General features: G+C 45.9%; 1 protein-coding gene across 1 annotated transcript in view; it reads left to right on the top strand.

Annotated features, from left to right (window-relative positions):
* LOC311127740 (vinculin) overlaps positions 1-16561 on the top strand; it is a 78337-nt gene that overhangs the window by 41174 nt on the left and 20602 nt on the right. Inside the window, exon 6 of the mRNA XM_084159608.1 lies at positions 2843-3003. Within this exon, the coding sequence (XP_084015734.1) occupies positions 2843-3003 (161 nt within the window). The remainder of the gene's footprint in view (positions 1-2842; positions 3004-16561) is intronic.

The following is a 16561-nucleotide window of genomic DNA, read 5'->3' as shown; positions in this document are numbered from 1 at the left end:
AAACCAAAATATAACTTTTTGGTAAAAACTCAACTCGTCGTGTTTGGAGGACAAAGAATGCTGAGTTGCATCCAAAGAACACCATACCTACTGTGAAGCATGGGGGTGGAAACATCATGCTTTGGGGCTGTTTTTCTGCAAAGGGACCAGGATGACTGATCCGTGTAAAGGAAAGAATGAATGGGGCCATGTATCGTGAGATTTTGAGTGAAAACCTCCTTCCATCAGCAAGGGCATTGAAGATGAAACGTGGCTGGGTCTTTCAGCATGACAATGATCCCAAACACACCACCCGGGCAACGAAGGAGTGGCTTCGTAAGAAGCATTTCAAGGTCCTGGAGTGGCCTAGCCAGTCTCCAGATCTCAACCCCATAGAAAATCTTTGGAGGGAGTTGAAAGTCCGTGTTGCCCAGCGACAGCCCCAAAACATCACTGCTCTAGAGGAGATCTGCATGGAGGAATGGGCCAAAATACCAGCAACAGTGTGTGAAAACCTTGTGAAGACTTACAGAAAACGTTTGACCTGTGTCATTGCCAACAAAGGGTATATAACAAAGTATTGAGAAACTTTTGTTATTGACCAAATACTTATTTTCCACCATAATTTGCAAATAAATTCATTAAAAATCCTACAATGTGATTTTCTGGATTTTTTTTCCTCAATTTGTCTGTCATAGTAGACGTGTACCTATGATGAAAATTACAGGCCTCTCTCATCTTTTTAAGTGGGAGAACTTGCACAATTGGTGGCTGACTAAATACTTTTTTTCCCCACTGTAGATTCAATGGGGAGAGGTCTGTCTGTAATAAAGAGATGCTCTGCTTTTTTGACACCCACTCCACAAAGCACTTCCTGCAGGCTCTAGTTTTGCCTTATCTTGATTATTGTCCAGTCGTGCGGTCGAGTGCTGCAAGGAAAGACCTAGTTAAGCTGCAGCTGGCCTAGAACAGAGCGGCACGTCTTGCTCTTCATTGTAATTTGAGGGCTGATATAAATACTCTACATGCCAGTCTCTCTTGGCTAAGAGTTTAGGAGAGACTGACTGCATCACTTCTTTTTTTTATAAGAAACATTAATGTGTTGAAAATCCCAAATTGTATGCATAGTCAACTTACACACAGCTCTGACACACACACTTACCCCACCAGACATGCCACCAGGGGTCTTTTCACAGTCCCCAAATCCAGAACAAATTCAAGAAAGCGTACAGGATTATATAGAGCCATTATTGCATGGAACTCCATTCCATCTCATATTGCTCAAATGAACAACAAACCTGGTTTCAAAAAAACAGATAAAGCAACACCCGCAAATCCAGAACAAATTCAAGAAAGCGTACAGGATTATATAGAGCCATTATTGCATGGAACTCCATTCCATCTCATATTGCTCAAATGAACAACAAACCTGGTTTCAAAAAACAGATAAAGCAACACCTCACGCCACCATGCCTCTCCCCTATTTGACCTAGATAGTTTGTGTGTATGTATCTATATGTAGGCTACGTGTGCCTTTAAAACAAAATGTATGTAGTTCTGTTCTTGTCTATTAATATTCTGTATTATGTCATGTTTTGTGTGGACCCCAGGAAGAGTAGCTGCTGCTTTTAATAAAATACCAAATACCGAATCTCATTCCAAAATCATGGGCCGAATCCACTCATTTGAAGGGGTGTCCACATACTTTTGGTGATGTAGTGTATTGGCCCAGTGTCGTCCGGGTTTGGCCGGTGTAGGCCGTCATTGTAAATAAGAATTTTTTTCTTAACTGACTTGCCTAGTTATATAAAGGTAAAATAAATAAAAATAAATTTAAAGAGCTGGTTTAAACCCACAAGTTTTGAACAGGCTATATTGTAGCAATTACGCCTATCAACAAAGGTGAGTCCCTATACCATAGGCTACCGAACAAATGACAGCAATAAGCTATTGATCTCTCTTTTAACAGGCTTACTTATAACCGATCTTAAACTAAATACCCAGCAAAACATTTTAAAAAACTGTTAAAACTTAATTTAGCCGTTCGAAAATGTCTCAACAGAATGAAACCAAACACTTTTAGCATATGTAGAGAACTGGTTTGGATTGATAAATAAGCCTAAAATAATAATAGTAATAATGATATACAATAATAATAATGATATATAATAATTATTATTATTATTATTATAAATCCAATGATAATAAATACGAAAAATAAATAAATACAAGTTTGAAAATTGCATCAAACCTGAATAGCAAGTTGCACACAGTCCATTTGGCCGCGCCAATTTTCTTATCATCTTTGTCCTTTTCAATATTAAAACTTGTCCCTGAGGACATTCCCCTTCTCTGCTTCTTTTCACTATACTCTTTCTCCTCTAACTTGCGTTTCACTTAAATGAAAAAGGCCTCCATCTTGGCAATCAACAGTAGACTAGGCCAAGGCTCCTCTCACTCACTCTCTCTCCTCAGCAGCAGGCACATGTGAGGTGAGCGGCCAGAACCAGTTTCAGCTGGACATAAGCTATACGTTTTATTGATTGTCAATTGGCTGACACGGATAACAAGCTCACGCAGTTCTCATCAGCTCACATTAAATTAACAGAGGACGGGTCCATTCAGGACCAGTTGGTAAATCAATTTCAATTGCACAGACATGAGACCCGTGGCAATTATATCAGCCCTGAACCTGATCCGAGACAAAAGTCAGAATTTAGGACCCGGACCCACTCGGGTCGGATCTCGGAATTTCTAGTCTGTTGGACCCGTGAAGACCTCTAGTTCAGTTAACTTACTTACAACTATACTGTAAGTAACTAAGAGCTTGTTACTGATGGTCATTGTTGTGGTGTTACTATAGGTATCAAGATCTTTGTGACGACCAAGACGTCCGGCAGCCAGGGAGTAGAGGAGTCTCTGAAGAACAGGAACTTCACCTTCGAGAAGATGAGTGCTGAGATCAACGAGATCATTAGGGTGCTGCAGCTCACCTCCTGGGACGAAGATGCCTGGGCCAATAAGGTACGTAGCTAGCTAGAACCACACCCTCAGGGTTGTCTTTGGCCACTGTTGGGTGAAGTTGCTCCTAGGTGCTGATCTTGGGTCAGTTGTGCATTTTCCCCACTAACGGTTGATGATAGAATTGGGGGGAAGATGCTGTACCTGGGGGAAACTTCACCCCAGAGCTTGTTTTTGGCCCTGTCTCTCCCACGCACACACACCTCGACCCTCGAGAGCTGCTCGTCTTAGGCAGTGAAATCGCTTTGCCCAGTCACTCGCTCATTGCAACGTCTAAAGCAAGCTGTGTATTTTGTCCAGTATGAGTTCATTTGAATCTGGACTTCAGTTAAAGGCTAAAAGCAAAGCAGTGACTGTCTGGGCCAAAGCTTGGTCTGCTAAACACCCACGTGCGCTCACATGCGCTATACACCGTGCGCTCACGTACATATACAGACTCCCAGAATGCTGTGGGAGTAGAGCGCACCGCAGCCTGGACAGGTTTAAGTGTGATGCCCATTTACTGTTCAGTGTTAGTAAAATGACTGATGTTTTTGTTTCTTTTGGATAAGCCTATTTTGAGGTGGCTGATTGTCTAAAATTGCAGTTTGTTACATTGCTATTTTAAGATTGCATGAGGCCACAGGCACAGGGTCCTAATTTATATTTAAGCAGGTATGCATAGGCTCTCTCTCTTTCCATCTCTCTCTGTTTCTATCTATGTTTCTCTCTCTCGCTTATATAAGGGTCCAGACAACTTTTGGGGATATAACGTTTTTGGGAAACTTAACCCAAACAGCAAATCACTTCCTCATCCTCGTTGTGTAGTATGGGGCCCCCTGAAAAAACATGAGTAAAGGCTCCAAAATCACCCAAAAACGTCCTTTTCGAAACGGTAAAGCTCTCAGTATAGTGATCTACACATGAACTTGTGTAATTCTGAACTTTATCTGCATGTTATACAGTGTGGAAAAAAAGTATTTAGTCAGCCACCAATTGTGCAAGTTCTCCCACTTAAAAAGATGAGAGAGGCCTGTAATTTTCATCATAGGTACACGTCAACTATGACAGACAAAATGAGAAAAAAAAAAACAGAAAATCACATTGTAGGGTTTTTAATGAATTTATTTGCAAATTATGGTGGAAAATAAGTATTTGGTCAATAACAAAAGTTTCTCAATACTTTGTTATATATCCTTTGTTGGCAATGACACAGGTCAAACGTTTTCTGTAAGTCTTCACAAGGTTTTCACACACTGTTGCTGGTATTTTGGCCCATTCCTCCATGCAGATCTCCTCTAGAGCAGTGATGTTTTGGGGCTGTCGCTGGGCAACACGGACTTTCAACTCCCTCCAAAGATTTTCTATGGGGTTGAGATCTGGAGACTGGCTAGGCCACTCCAGGACCTTGAAATGCTTCTTACGAAGCCACTCCTTTGTTGCCCGGGCGGTGTGTTTGGGATCATTGTCATGCTGAAAGACCCAGCCACGTTTCATCTTCAATGCCCTTGCTGATGGAAGGAGGTTTTCACTCAAAATCTCACGATACATGGCCCCATTCATTCTTTCCTTTACACGGATCAGTCATCCTGGTCCCTTTGCAGAAAAACAGCCCCAAAGCATGATGTTTCCACCCCCATGCTTCACAGTAGGTATGGTGTTCTTTGGATGCAACTCAGCATTCTTTGTCCTCCAAACACGACGAGTTGAGTTTTTACCAAAAAGTTATATTTTGGTTTAATCTGACCATATGACATTCTCCCAATCCTCTTCTGGATCATCCAAATGCACTCTAGCAAACTTCAGACGGGCCTGGACATGTACTGGCTTAAGCAGGGGGACACGTCTTGCACTGCAGGATTTGAGTCCCTGGCGGCGTAGTGTGTTACTGATGGTAGGCTTTGTTACTTTGGTCCCAGCTCTCTGCAGGTCATTCACTAGGTCCCCCCGTGTGGTTCTGGGATTTTTGCTCACCGTTCTTGTGATCATTTTGACCCCACGGGGTGAGATCTTGCGTGGAGCCCCAGATCGAGGGAGATTATCAGTGGTCTTGTATGTCTTCCATTTCCTAATATTTGTTCCCACAGTTGATTTCTTCAAACCAAGCTGCTTACCTATTGCAGATTCAGTCTTCCCAGCCTGGTGCAGGTCTACAATTTTGTTTCTGGTGTCCTTTGACAGCTCTTTGGTCTTGGCCATAGGGGAGTTTGGAGTGTGACTGTTTGAGGCTGTGGACAGGTGTCTTTTATACTGATAACAAGTTCAAACAGGTGCCATTAATACAGGTAACGAGTGGAGGACAGAGGAGCCTCTTAAAGAAGAAGTTACAGGTCTGTGAGAGCCAAAAATCTTGCTTGTTTGTAGGTGACCAAATAATTATTTTCCACCATAATTTGCAAATAAATTCATTAAAAATCCTACAATGTGATTTTCTGGAGAAAAAAAATCTCAATTTGTCTGTCATAGTTGACGTGTACCTATGATGAAAATTACAGGCCTCTCTCATCCTTTTAAGTGGGAGAACTTGCACAATTGGTGGCTGACTAAATAATTTTTTTCCCCACTGTATTCTGTTTTGCGCGACTCAAGACATTTCCCTTATCCAGCTGTTCCATTCTCTGTGTATCCTGCTGCTACAGGTAACTGCCAAAATATAGGAAACACCAACATAAAGTGTCTTAATAGGGCATTGGTCCGCCAGAACAGCTTCAATGCTTAAATGGAACTTCATGTGTGGAAGCTCCCCATACTTTCAATATACTTTGTATCCCTCATTTATTCAAGCGTTTCCTTTATTTTGGCAGTTACCATTAGAATGGACAGAGAGGTATCGCTTGAGTCATCAACAAAATGGAATACAACGTTGCGGATGAAGTTCGGAATGACACAATTTCATGTGTTCAACATCTAAAGACCTGCATCACTATACTGAGAGCTTTACTGTTTCTGAAAGGACGTATTTGGGTGTTTTTGGAGCCTTTGTTCATGTTTTTTAGGGCCCTCATACTACACAATGAGGATGAGGAAGTGATTTGCTGTTTGGGGTAAGTTAATTAAAAACAAGTGAAATAACAAAAAAGGTGTGATGACCCTTCTATAACATACCATTTACATCAAAAATAGAGATTTGGTTGTAAAAAATAACGATAGTTACCAGAGTTGTAACTCCAGTTCTATGAGTGGAGCGGAGCCCCATAGGGGAGCTCTGCTCCTATTGGTTTACCCCGCTGCCTAGGCAGCGAACAGCCTGAGACAAAATTATGCACACACCTGCAGCCAATAGGAGTACAGGTGTCCCTATAGGAGGGGACGCTTCCCCTCAATCAGCCTCCCGAGAAATTATCTTCAGCGAGACTGGAGGGTCGGCAGGGCCTTAAGTCCTATGGGGCTCCACTCCACTCATAGAACTGGAGTTACAACTCCAGTAACTATTGTTCTATATCGTGGAGCTCCGCCCTATAGGGGAGCTCTGCTCCTATTGGTTTAAGGCGGAGCGCAACGCTCCAAAATGTACTCCCTGCCGAGCCCAACACTTCCCACTTAAATGAAAAGGTCGGGCCTAGCAATGGCTGCGACCAAGTCCCACAGTACTGTAACACACTGTCACAATATACTGTGTCCTCGGTACAAATCCGCCCCACCTAGTCCAATGGCATTGCCAATGTCTAGTGGGCCAGAATATGAGTCATACTAATCTGAACCAGCAGATAGATGACGTCACAATTCCGTCAATATTTATGACCGGTCTAATAGTAATGTAACAAAGTTACAAAAACTATTTCCCTCATCATCCCGCCCCAACCCAGTAACACTGGTGGGCAGATGAATAACATTCCCTCTACTGTATTGAACATGTCAGTCAGGAGTCATGTCATATATGACACCCTCTAAAAGGAGCGGACCTGAAAGAGACCTACCTCTTTAGTCCTGCATTCCTTTCTCCTAGCTCAAGGCCTCCCATCAGCCACGCTGAGTACAGACCGAGCCAAAGAGTTAGAAGACATATCCAAGAGATAGAAACTGATAAATGGAGACAGTGACGACCACGACGCCGCTGCACAAATATCCTCTACCCCTGTTCCTCTGAAAAGGGCAGTAGAAGCCACTACTCCACAAGTGGTGTGGGCACTTATACCCTGAGGCAATTGTCGCCCGCTGCCTCATAAGCTGTCTCAATGCCTTCGCAAAGCCAATGAGACAGACGCTGTTTCAAAAGTGGTCTATCTAGTGCAGCCGCGCTGTGACACAAACAGCTGAGGTGATGACCTAATCGCTGCTGTGCGCTCAACGTAACACGCCAAAGCGCGCACTGGGCACAGGCGATGGAGCCTTTCCTCTCTCTTCTCCCCATGGGGAGTGGGAGAAAAAGCCCACAGCTCCACGGTCTGTGATCTATATGAGCTCTTAATAACCTTCGGCATAAATGCCGGGTTAGGACGTAACACCGATCTGCTCAAATCGCCATTAATGGCAAGGCAGTCGGGTCTCGTCGAAAGAGCACACAAATCACTGACACGCTTAGCAGTAGTCAAAGCGAGCAACAGTGCCGTCTTCAAAGACAGCATCTTGAGGGGAATTTGGTTCAATGGTTCGAACGGCGACTCACAGAGCGCTTCGAGTACCAGAGCCAAATCCCATTGAGGAACCGTGGCTCTAGGTGTTGGCCTTAGCCGCTGTATTCCCAAAAGGAAACGTTTCACCAGAGGGTGGCTGAAGACAGTGTCTCTGCCAAACCCCTCATGACAAGCCGAAATCGCAGCTGCAAACACCTTAATGGTGGCGGGCGATCGTTGCTTATCAAATAAGAACTGTAGGAACGGGAGAACACTCTCAACCTGACAGCACACGGGGTCCACATTTTCTGTGGCACACCACTGTGAAAACACGTTCCATTTGCTGGCATAAACCCTGGAAGTGGAACTGGCACGTGAACCCTGTATGGTTCTGATTACAGAATCAGATAACCCACGGCGCTCTAGCCTGTCTCTCTCAGGAGCCAAGCCTTCAGTGGTTGGCCGATTATGGGCAACTCGCCTGAGACAACGCGTCCCGTTGATGTGGAATTGGCCAAGGTGGCACAATCAACATCTGAATCATCTCCGCGAACCATGGAGCCCCTGGGCGATCGGGAGCCACCAATATGATTGACAGCCCGCCTGATCTCACCCTGGCTAACAGTGGGAAAATGCAGGACAGCGGTGGGAAAGCATACAGGAGAACTCTCGGCCACGGTCGGTGCGCAAATGCGTCCCTCCCCAGTGGCGGTTCGTCCTGAGCTCGAAGAGAGAACCAAAGAGGGCAATGCGCGTTCACGCGTAACGCGAATAGATTCACCTCGGCTCTCCCGAACCGTTTCCAAATTTGGAGAACGATGTTAGGGTGCAGTCGAGACATGATGTCTGCCCCTACGTTCAAGTAGCCTGGAATGTGTGCTGCTCTCAGTGAGCGAAGGTGCTCGTGAGCCCACAGCCACAATTCCTCCGCCGCCCGGTGGAGTGCAGGAGACCTGACTCCTCCCTGGCGATTGATGTTGGCTACTGTGGTTCGGTTGTCTGACCAGACCAGCACATCGCGACCCCGAAGTGTAGCAAAGTGGGTCAGAACCAGTAGAACCGTTTCCAACTCTAAGAGGTTGATGTGACGACTCGAAAGAGGCCACACACCTCCTATCGCTTGGGTCTGACATGTCCCTCCCCATCCAGTCAGAGAGGCATCTGTAAACACTGGAATGTAGGAGGACACTTTGCCTATTGGGACTCTGTGTGTGAGAACACGCGGGTCTCTCCAATAGTTCAGATCTGCACTGAGCGAGAGGGGAACCACCACCATCCGATGACGTTGACGCACTGGGTCTAGTCGTAGTTGGGCGAACCATCGCTGTATGCTGCGCATGCGTAGGAGTCCCAGCGGAACCATGAAATGGGCCGACGACATGAGATCCAAGAGTGACATGACCGAAAGCGCCATTACCGTGTGATTCGGACGAAACCTTCGTAGGGCTAGCAACATAGCAACCCTTCGAGGGTCCGAAATTCGAGCCCTCATCGTTAGTGTCTATCTGTATCCCCAGATAGACAATCTGATGACTGGGCCAGGGTGCGCTCTTTTTCCAATTCACAGCGAACCCCAGACGCATGAGATGAATCACTGTCTGTGTCGTGTGAGTGAACGCCAGCTCTGCTGACGGGGCGAGAACCAGTAGATCATCTAGGTAGGCTAGTAGCCTTATTCCCTGATGACGCAATGGTTCTAATGCCGCCTCCACACATTTGGAAAACGTGCGAGGTGCCAGGGTGTACCCGAATGGCATCCTCGTGAACTCATACGCCACCCCTTGAAAGGCGAACCGCAGAAACTTCCTGTGACGCGGCTGCACCGGCACATGAAAGTATGCGTCCTTTAGGTCTATGCTCGTACAAAAGTCTCCCTTCTGGACACATTCCAGTAGACGTTTTGTCGTTAGCATTCGGAAGGGCCGTTTGGCTACGCTCTCATTGAGAATGCGTAAATCCAATATCGGCCTCATTCCCCCGGTCTTTTTCGGCACCAGGAAATAGGGTGAATATAGCCCTTTGTTCCTTTGCTCCCAGGGAACTACTGTGACCGCCTCCTTCGCCAAAAGTTTCGTAATCTCTGCAACGAGAGCGACAACTTTTTCGAGCGTTTTCATCACCGTCTCCACCACCCCCCTTAATGGAGGAGGGGTCAGATGAAATTGGATGGCATAACCCTTCTCCAGCGTCTGGCCTAGCCAGAGGGAGAGGGTACAGCTTCACCGCCACTCCCAGCCATGCAGAGAAAGCGGAAGAGCACAAAGCTGTGGTACATTCAGTAGGAAGGACCTGTATTCCTCGACGGCCCTCGCCGCCGCTGTTCCCCAACACTGAAGTGGTGGAACAGCCCAAGGCGGGCCTCCCAAGAAAGGGAGAGAAAACATTTGCGCGTTCTGAGAGAAACAGGGGTGCCGATACGTTGGTTAAACTTGTAACCTCGATATCCCGGCCCTCCGTGAACGCAGCACGGGTCTGAACTGCACTGACTGAGGTGTTAGCCTGAGACAGAGCGCCGTCCCCGAATAGCGATTGCGTCATCATTCCATTACTTGGCTGTGACTGCAGTCTGCTATGTGAGACCTTCACTACAGCACTCCTAGAAGTCTGTAATGTGAGGTCTTTTTGAGGTAAAGCAAGGCAGCACCTTGTTACCTTTTTAACACCTGCCTCGTGTGTGCTCAACTACGCACCCTTGGTGGGCTGAGCTACACTCAGAGTGGGGAGAGAGAGACATAGAGAGTGAAGAATTCTGAACGTTCTCAGATGTATTATGGAAAAGGGTCTCTCTTGTGACAAAGTCAATTGGAGCCAACTATTTTTATTACATACATCGATACATACAGTCTCCTCCGTATCCTCAACAGAAGGGTAGGGGGGAATAGTGGGCGCAGTCGAACCAGGCGCTGTGCCAGCTTCCATTCTCTCCTCCTCGTCCCGTCATAGACACCGTCGCTTCTGGCTGCCCTTCAGGTGATGCCAGGTCGGCGTTCTGATGACCTCCCTTGCCGGCGGAATGGTCGGAACCTCAGGTGCTGCTGGGGGGGCGGAGTCCTCTCTCCTGCTGCTCGAGGTCGCCGTCTGACGCCGGGCACGACGCCTCGCAGTAGACCCAGGTCTACTGGAGGTGGTGGAGGTGGACAGTTTCTGTGTCGCATGGCTAGATCTCCCTGCCAGTGGCAGGTGTCTGGCCAACTGCTTCCTCTCCTCGTCCAGCTTCATGAATCGCTCTGTCGCATCCTTGACGGCGACCCCAAAAAGGCCGTCGTCAGAGATGGGGGCGTTCAAGAGCGACGCTCTATCGGCCTCCTTCATGGCCGTCATGGACAGCCACAGGTGTCGCTCCGTGACCACCAAAGTGGCCATGGACCTCCCTGCATAGACAGCCGACGCTTGTGTTAGGTGGAGAATAGCGCCAGGAATCCTGGACGCCTCTTCCACCTCCTCCCTCGTGAGCTCAGTCTTACCCGTGGTTAAGCAGGACAGAGAGGCCGCGAGGAGGGCAATGTTATTTGCTGCTGCTAAAGCTTGGGCACCCAACACGAAGGACTTCTCAACAAGCTGCGCTGTGAATCGGTCCTTTTGTATAGGCAAGGTGGTTTTTTGGACGAGGGCCAGGGACTCGAACCCGGCACGAGATATGCAGCCATGGCGCTCTCGAGCTTGGGGATTCCCTTTGAGAAGCCCTGCTGTCTCCCTTCCACTCTGGTGAATGGCAGGTATGCCTTGGCCGGCGAAGGCGCCGCCAAAGGTGCCTCCCATGAGCCCTCAACGTACTTCCCAAGTGAGGGCATGGCTGGTGCCAGAGGCTCCGCCGCCCTCCTCGGTCGAGAATAAGGGCCGCCCTCCATCATATCCACTTCCGATCTGGAGGGAATGGGAGGCAGCTTGATCTCTAGACGTTTGGCAGCCCTCTCGATGAGCCCTGGAAAGTCAGAGCGCAGAGAGACTGCGGCGTAAGACAGGGCTGCTGAATTCTCAGAGCCTGTGTCGTCATCGCCCAGGGATGAACATGACCTCTCGCTTCCCAAAGGGTCATTGAGACGGATTGTTCCAAAGGAATATCCATCTCGTCCCCAATATCCCTGTCTTCTCCTGAATCAGCGCCCTCGGATGACGCCTCAGAAGCTGAGGCTAACACCGATAGCACATCCTCGAGGGATATCCTCCCTGAAAAATGCCCAACACTGCTTCCTCTCCTTCAAAGAAAGGAGGGCGCAGCTGGCGCATAGTGGGGGATCAATGAGGCTGTCCCTGGCGTGCTGTGACCCTAAACACACGAAACGTAAGTTGTGGGGGCGGAACAGCAACATTGAGCTCTGAAAAGAGCTTTTGAGGGTGGAAAATCTCCTGGTGTGCTCATTAGGACTTCGTAGGCTTCTTCAGTCCAGTCCAGTCGCTGAAGATGATGGGAGGCTGATTGAGGGGAAGTGTCCCCTCTTATAGGGACACCTGTACTCCTATTGGCTGCAGGTGTGTGCATAATTTTGTCTGAGGCTGTTCGCTGCCTAGGCAGCGGGGTAAACCAATAGGAGCAGAGCTCCCCTATCGGGCGGAGCTCCACGATATAGAACTTTTCCTTTAACTCTTTCTGACCACCACTCGGCCTGCTTAGCATGCCCAGTCAGTCTCAAGCAGCTCTATTTCTTTCCCATGTCACCCCCACTCTCCTCTCTGAATGACTTCTATTTTTCCGTTGTTCTTGGTTGGTATGTCTGGTTAAACATTTCTATTTGTTTTATTCTTCCTTTTCTTTTACCATCCCCCCCCCCTTCCCCTCCCTGTAGAAGGTAAGCCTACCTCTTTCACCCCCTACCTACCTTGTTTTGCATTCGGCAGCAGCATGTCTGATAGCTAGGGTTGCAAGATTCCTGGAACTATCAAGAAATTCCCTGGTTTTCCCGAAATCCCGGTTAAGGACTCCCGGAATCAGGAGAGAAAAGGCAGGAAATCCGGAATCTTCCGAAGGTTTCTTGAAAACCAGGGAATTTATTGAACGTTCCAGGAATTTTGCAACCCTACTGATAGCTCTCTGTCTGTGTGCTGACATGATGATGATGACAGTCTTGTGCCATGTGGTTGTCCATGCGTGCTTTTGTGTAGTAGATCAGTGCTAAGGTAAAACTATGAGTACTGCTGTAGTAGATACACTAACTAGATGAGTGTGAGAGATGTTGCCTGATGCCAGATGCAGCATAAGCAAGGCTAACGGAATGAAATTACACATTTGGGGAAAATGTGCAGCAAGTTCTGAAAATGTTGGCATTTGTTTTACTTTACTTTAAAGGGATACTTCAGGATTTTGGCAATGAGCCAAATGAGCCAATTGCTAACTAGCATTAGCGCAATGACTAGCATGCTAGCAGATACCTATAGACTTCCAGTCATTGTGCTAATGCTAGTTAGCATTGGCACGCAAAACTACCTTGTAACTTCCTTCATACTGGACACAGACACATAAAATTGGTATCCACAAGTTCATCTGACTCTGGGGAAGTAGATAAAGGGCCTCATTGCAAAAATCCCGAAACTATCCCTTTAACAAGCAATGTTTTTCTAGATTTTTTTTTTGTTGGGGGGGTTTGTTTTGTTTTTGCAAGTTTGACATAACACATAAACAGCTGACCTGAGTGCCCTTCTCCTATAGATGCCAGTAGTAGGATGTCCTATTGATCCATAGTACTACGGAGTCACGTAAAACTTATATTTTATTCAACTTTCCAGTAAGATTAGGGGCCATTTTCTGGAACACAGGTTAAGCCTATTCCTGGACTTAAAATACTTTCAAAGGAGATTCTCCATTGAGCATGCTTTTTAGTCCAGGCTTATTCTGGGCTTAGCCAGGGTCCTGGAAACTGTCCTTAGGCAGTGTAAATGAATCCTGATCTGTGTAGTAATAGTGTACATATCTTGCACTAGATTTCTGCCCGTGGGAGAATGGCACTCAAATCGTCAAGTGGTCCAAAATATTATATGATTCCAGCACTGCGATAATGTCAGTGTGTAAAAACAGTGGTCCTTTGCTCACAGATTTAGCTAGGACCATAAATAATCGAATGTCCTCTCACCTTACATGATCCCCAATACTAATACTCCCCAACGCAAGGGCCTCTCACTGGATAGATGGGTGTATTGTTAGAGAGTGTGTGTTTGCTTGTGTTGTGAAAGGATTGGTCTGTCAAACCACCTGTCCACTTCTCAGGCTGGCTTCATCAGTTGGTAAAGTAAACCTTGGATACATTCCAAATTGCACACTATTCCCTATATAGTGCACTACGTTTGACCAGGGCACATAGGGAAGCTAGGGTGCCATTTGCGACATAGTCGTAGTGACATCATTCCACACCTCCTGTTTTTTTATCTATTTATTTTTATTCACCATTTGAGTGCCATTCTTGACTTTGCTCAATCTTCCGTTTTAAAGGTTAGACTCAGCAAAATGACTGCCACGAGCAGCACCGGAGATATTGAGATGAGCGAGATGCAACACTTCGCTCTCACTCAGTCACACACAGTACCTGCACATGTGCACAGGTTTGCTTCACACTGTGTACAGTGTGGTAGCCAGGGCACCAAAACAGCTGAGAATTTGAGCCTCGTGCTTCAACGGAATTAGTTGTTGTGGAAATTGACCCACTACACTGTTTACTTTCTGCATCTAAGTCACATCGCTGAGTCTACCTTTAATACTCTCAGAAATCCCACCAATGGATATATGCCAACAAAAAAAACATGCTGGTCATGACCATTTACATCCTGTTCTTTGACCTTTGGAAAGCAGGAACTGTCGTCGAGGCTTACAATTTTTACGTAACATGCAAACCAGATAAAAAAATGTTTTAAACAATTTGCAACATTTTCATAGAAATCATTCAAAGACAAGGGACCAGCTACTGTATTGTTTGGTGGGCCTTTCAGTTACTGGCCCAACGCTCTAAACCGCTACGCTAATATTAGTTCAGTGATGTAGTAGAGACAGTAGACATACAGTACAGTATTAATATAGAATATAATAGATCTGTGTTGTCCCTGAAGGACAAATGCCAAGGCTTTAAACTCATGGGTGGCGGTATCAGAGAGAACAGTCACTTGTGGATGTCCTTTATGGAGTAAAAAGTAATAAACTGCATAAGACCATTCAAAGGACATAGCCTATCGTTCAACCCTCAACCACGGTCCTGTGTGGCTCAGTTGGTAGAGCATGGTGCTTGCAACACCAGGGTTGTGGGATCGATTCCCATGGGGGACCAGTACGAATATGTATGCACTCACCACTGTAAGTCGCTCTGGATAAGAGCATCGGCTAAATGACTAAAATGTTTTTAAAAAAGTAAAATGTAACCATCTCCCTTTGTCTCTCATCTCCCTCTGCCACATGTTGTGTATAACTCGGCTTTGTTTCAACACTTGGCCAATGAATGGACTCATTGTCAAGTAAAGCCGTCTCTTGACGGACAAATTGTTGTATTTCCATTCCCTCCGATTGAGACAGTCGTTTGGTTTTTTATGACGTGAAACAACCCCCCCCATATTGACCACACCCATATTGACCACACTCATATTCACTATAAACTGAATGTACTAAACATTAAGAACACCTGCTCTTTCATTGATTCCAGCTGAAAGCTATGATCCCTTATTGATGTCACCTGTTAAACGACTTCAATCAGTGTAGGTGAAGGGGAGGAGACAGGTTAAAGGAGGATTTTTAAGCCTTGAGACAATTGAGACATGGATTGTGTATGTGTGCCATTCAGAGGGTGAATGGGCAAGACAAAAGACTTAAGTGCCTTTGAATGGGTTATGATAGTAGGTGCCAGGAGTTTGTGTCAAGAACTGCAATGCTGCTGGGTTTTTCACGCTCAACAGTTTCCTGTGTGTGTCAAGAATTGTCCACCACCCAAAGTACATCCAGCCAACTTGACACAACTGTGGGAAGCATTGGAGTCATGGGCCAGCATCTCTGTGGAACACTTTCGACACCTTGTGGAGTTTAGGCTGTTCTGAGGGCAAAAGGGGGTGCAACTCAATATTAGGAAGGTGTTCTTAATGTTTTGTACATTCAGTGTAATGTGTACTACTTTTCACCATGGCCCATAGTGGTGAGGAGGAGTCTACCGTGTCCGGAAGTGACTTCACCATTAATTTTCTGGACACAGGAGCAAAACTTTGGTTTTAGATCTTTTTTTTTTTTTCAGTCGGATAAACACTCCAAACAGCCTACCCGACCGCTCGGAGGTGTCCGCATGGCACACCGTTGCCTCGTTTTGTATCACATTCCAATTTTGTGGTGACAAAAATCCAATTTCAGAATGTGGGGGGCACATGTACCCCCCCCCCCCCGTCCGTCCGTCCCCATCCCCAGTGAAAGCTGCGCCCCTGCTCAAACATATTTTTAAGCTTTGTTTTACTAATGAAGTTACAGCTGATTTCGGGATTGTATACCGATTCGCTTCAGTCTCTGAATTGTTTAATCTAACTTTTTGCCGCCAGCTCCTGATATCAGGGCATAAAAACTACAATTTGTGTCCTGAATTAGCCTAGTGCGCATGTGCGCCCAACTATATCCTATCCCGAGCTTGTTTTCCCCGGCTAAACTATCTGGCTAGCTGAACTATGCTAGTTTTCGTCGTCATTGCCAAGCTTCATAAATACTGCACCCTCAACTTCAAAACTTTTTTTTTTTTTTTTTTTTTTTTTTTTTTTTTGGGGGGGGGATGGATCAGCTTAATATTGCAGATAGATTGTATCTTCTATCAATGTAATTGTCTGCATCAGTTCCAATCCCTCATGTTTTTTTTTATTTTTTATATATATATATTCCCCTTTATTACTTTTCAACCCCACCATCCTTTCCCTACTTGGAGTAAATTAGTGAACAACAACGCCCAGGCCTCTACTTCCGGTCTATAATTACTATCTACACCTTATGGACAGAGTTAATTTTACAATAATTCTATATCCATATATATATATATATATATATATATATATATATATATATATATATATATATTTATTTATTTATTTAT

Source organism: Coregonus lavaretus, assembly GCF_964263955.1.
Source record: "Coregonus lavaretus genome assembly, chromosome: 1".
Lineage (NCBI taxonomy): Eukaryota > Metazoa > Chordata > Actinopteri > Salmoniformes > Salmonidae > Coregonus > Coregonus lavaretus.
Note: the sequence above shows the minus strand (reverse complement) of the source record. Positions and strands in the feature narration are given on the sequence as shown.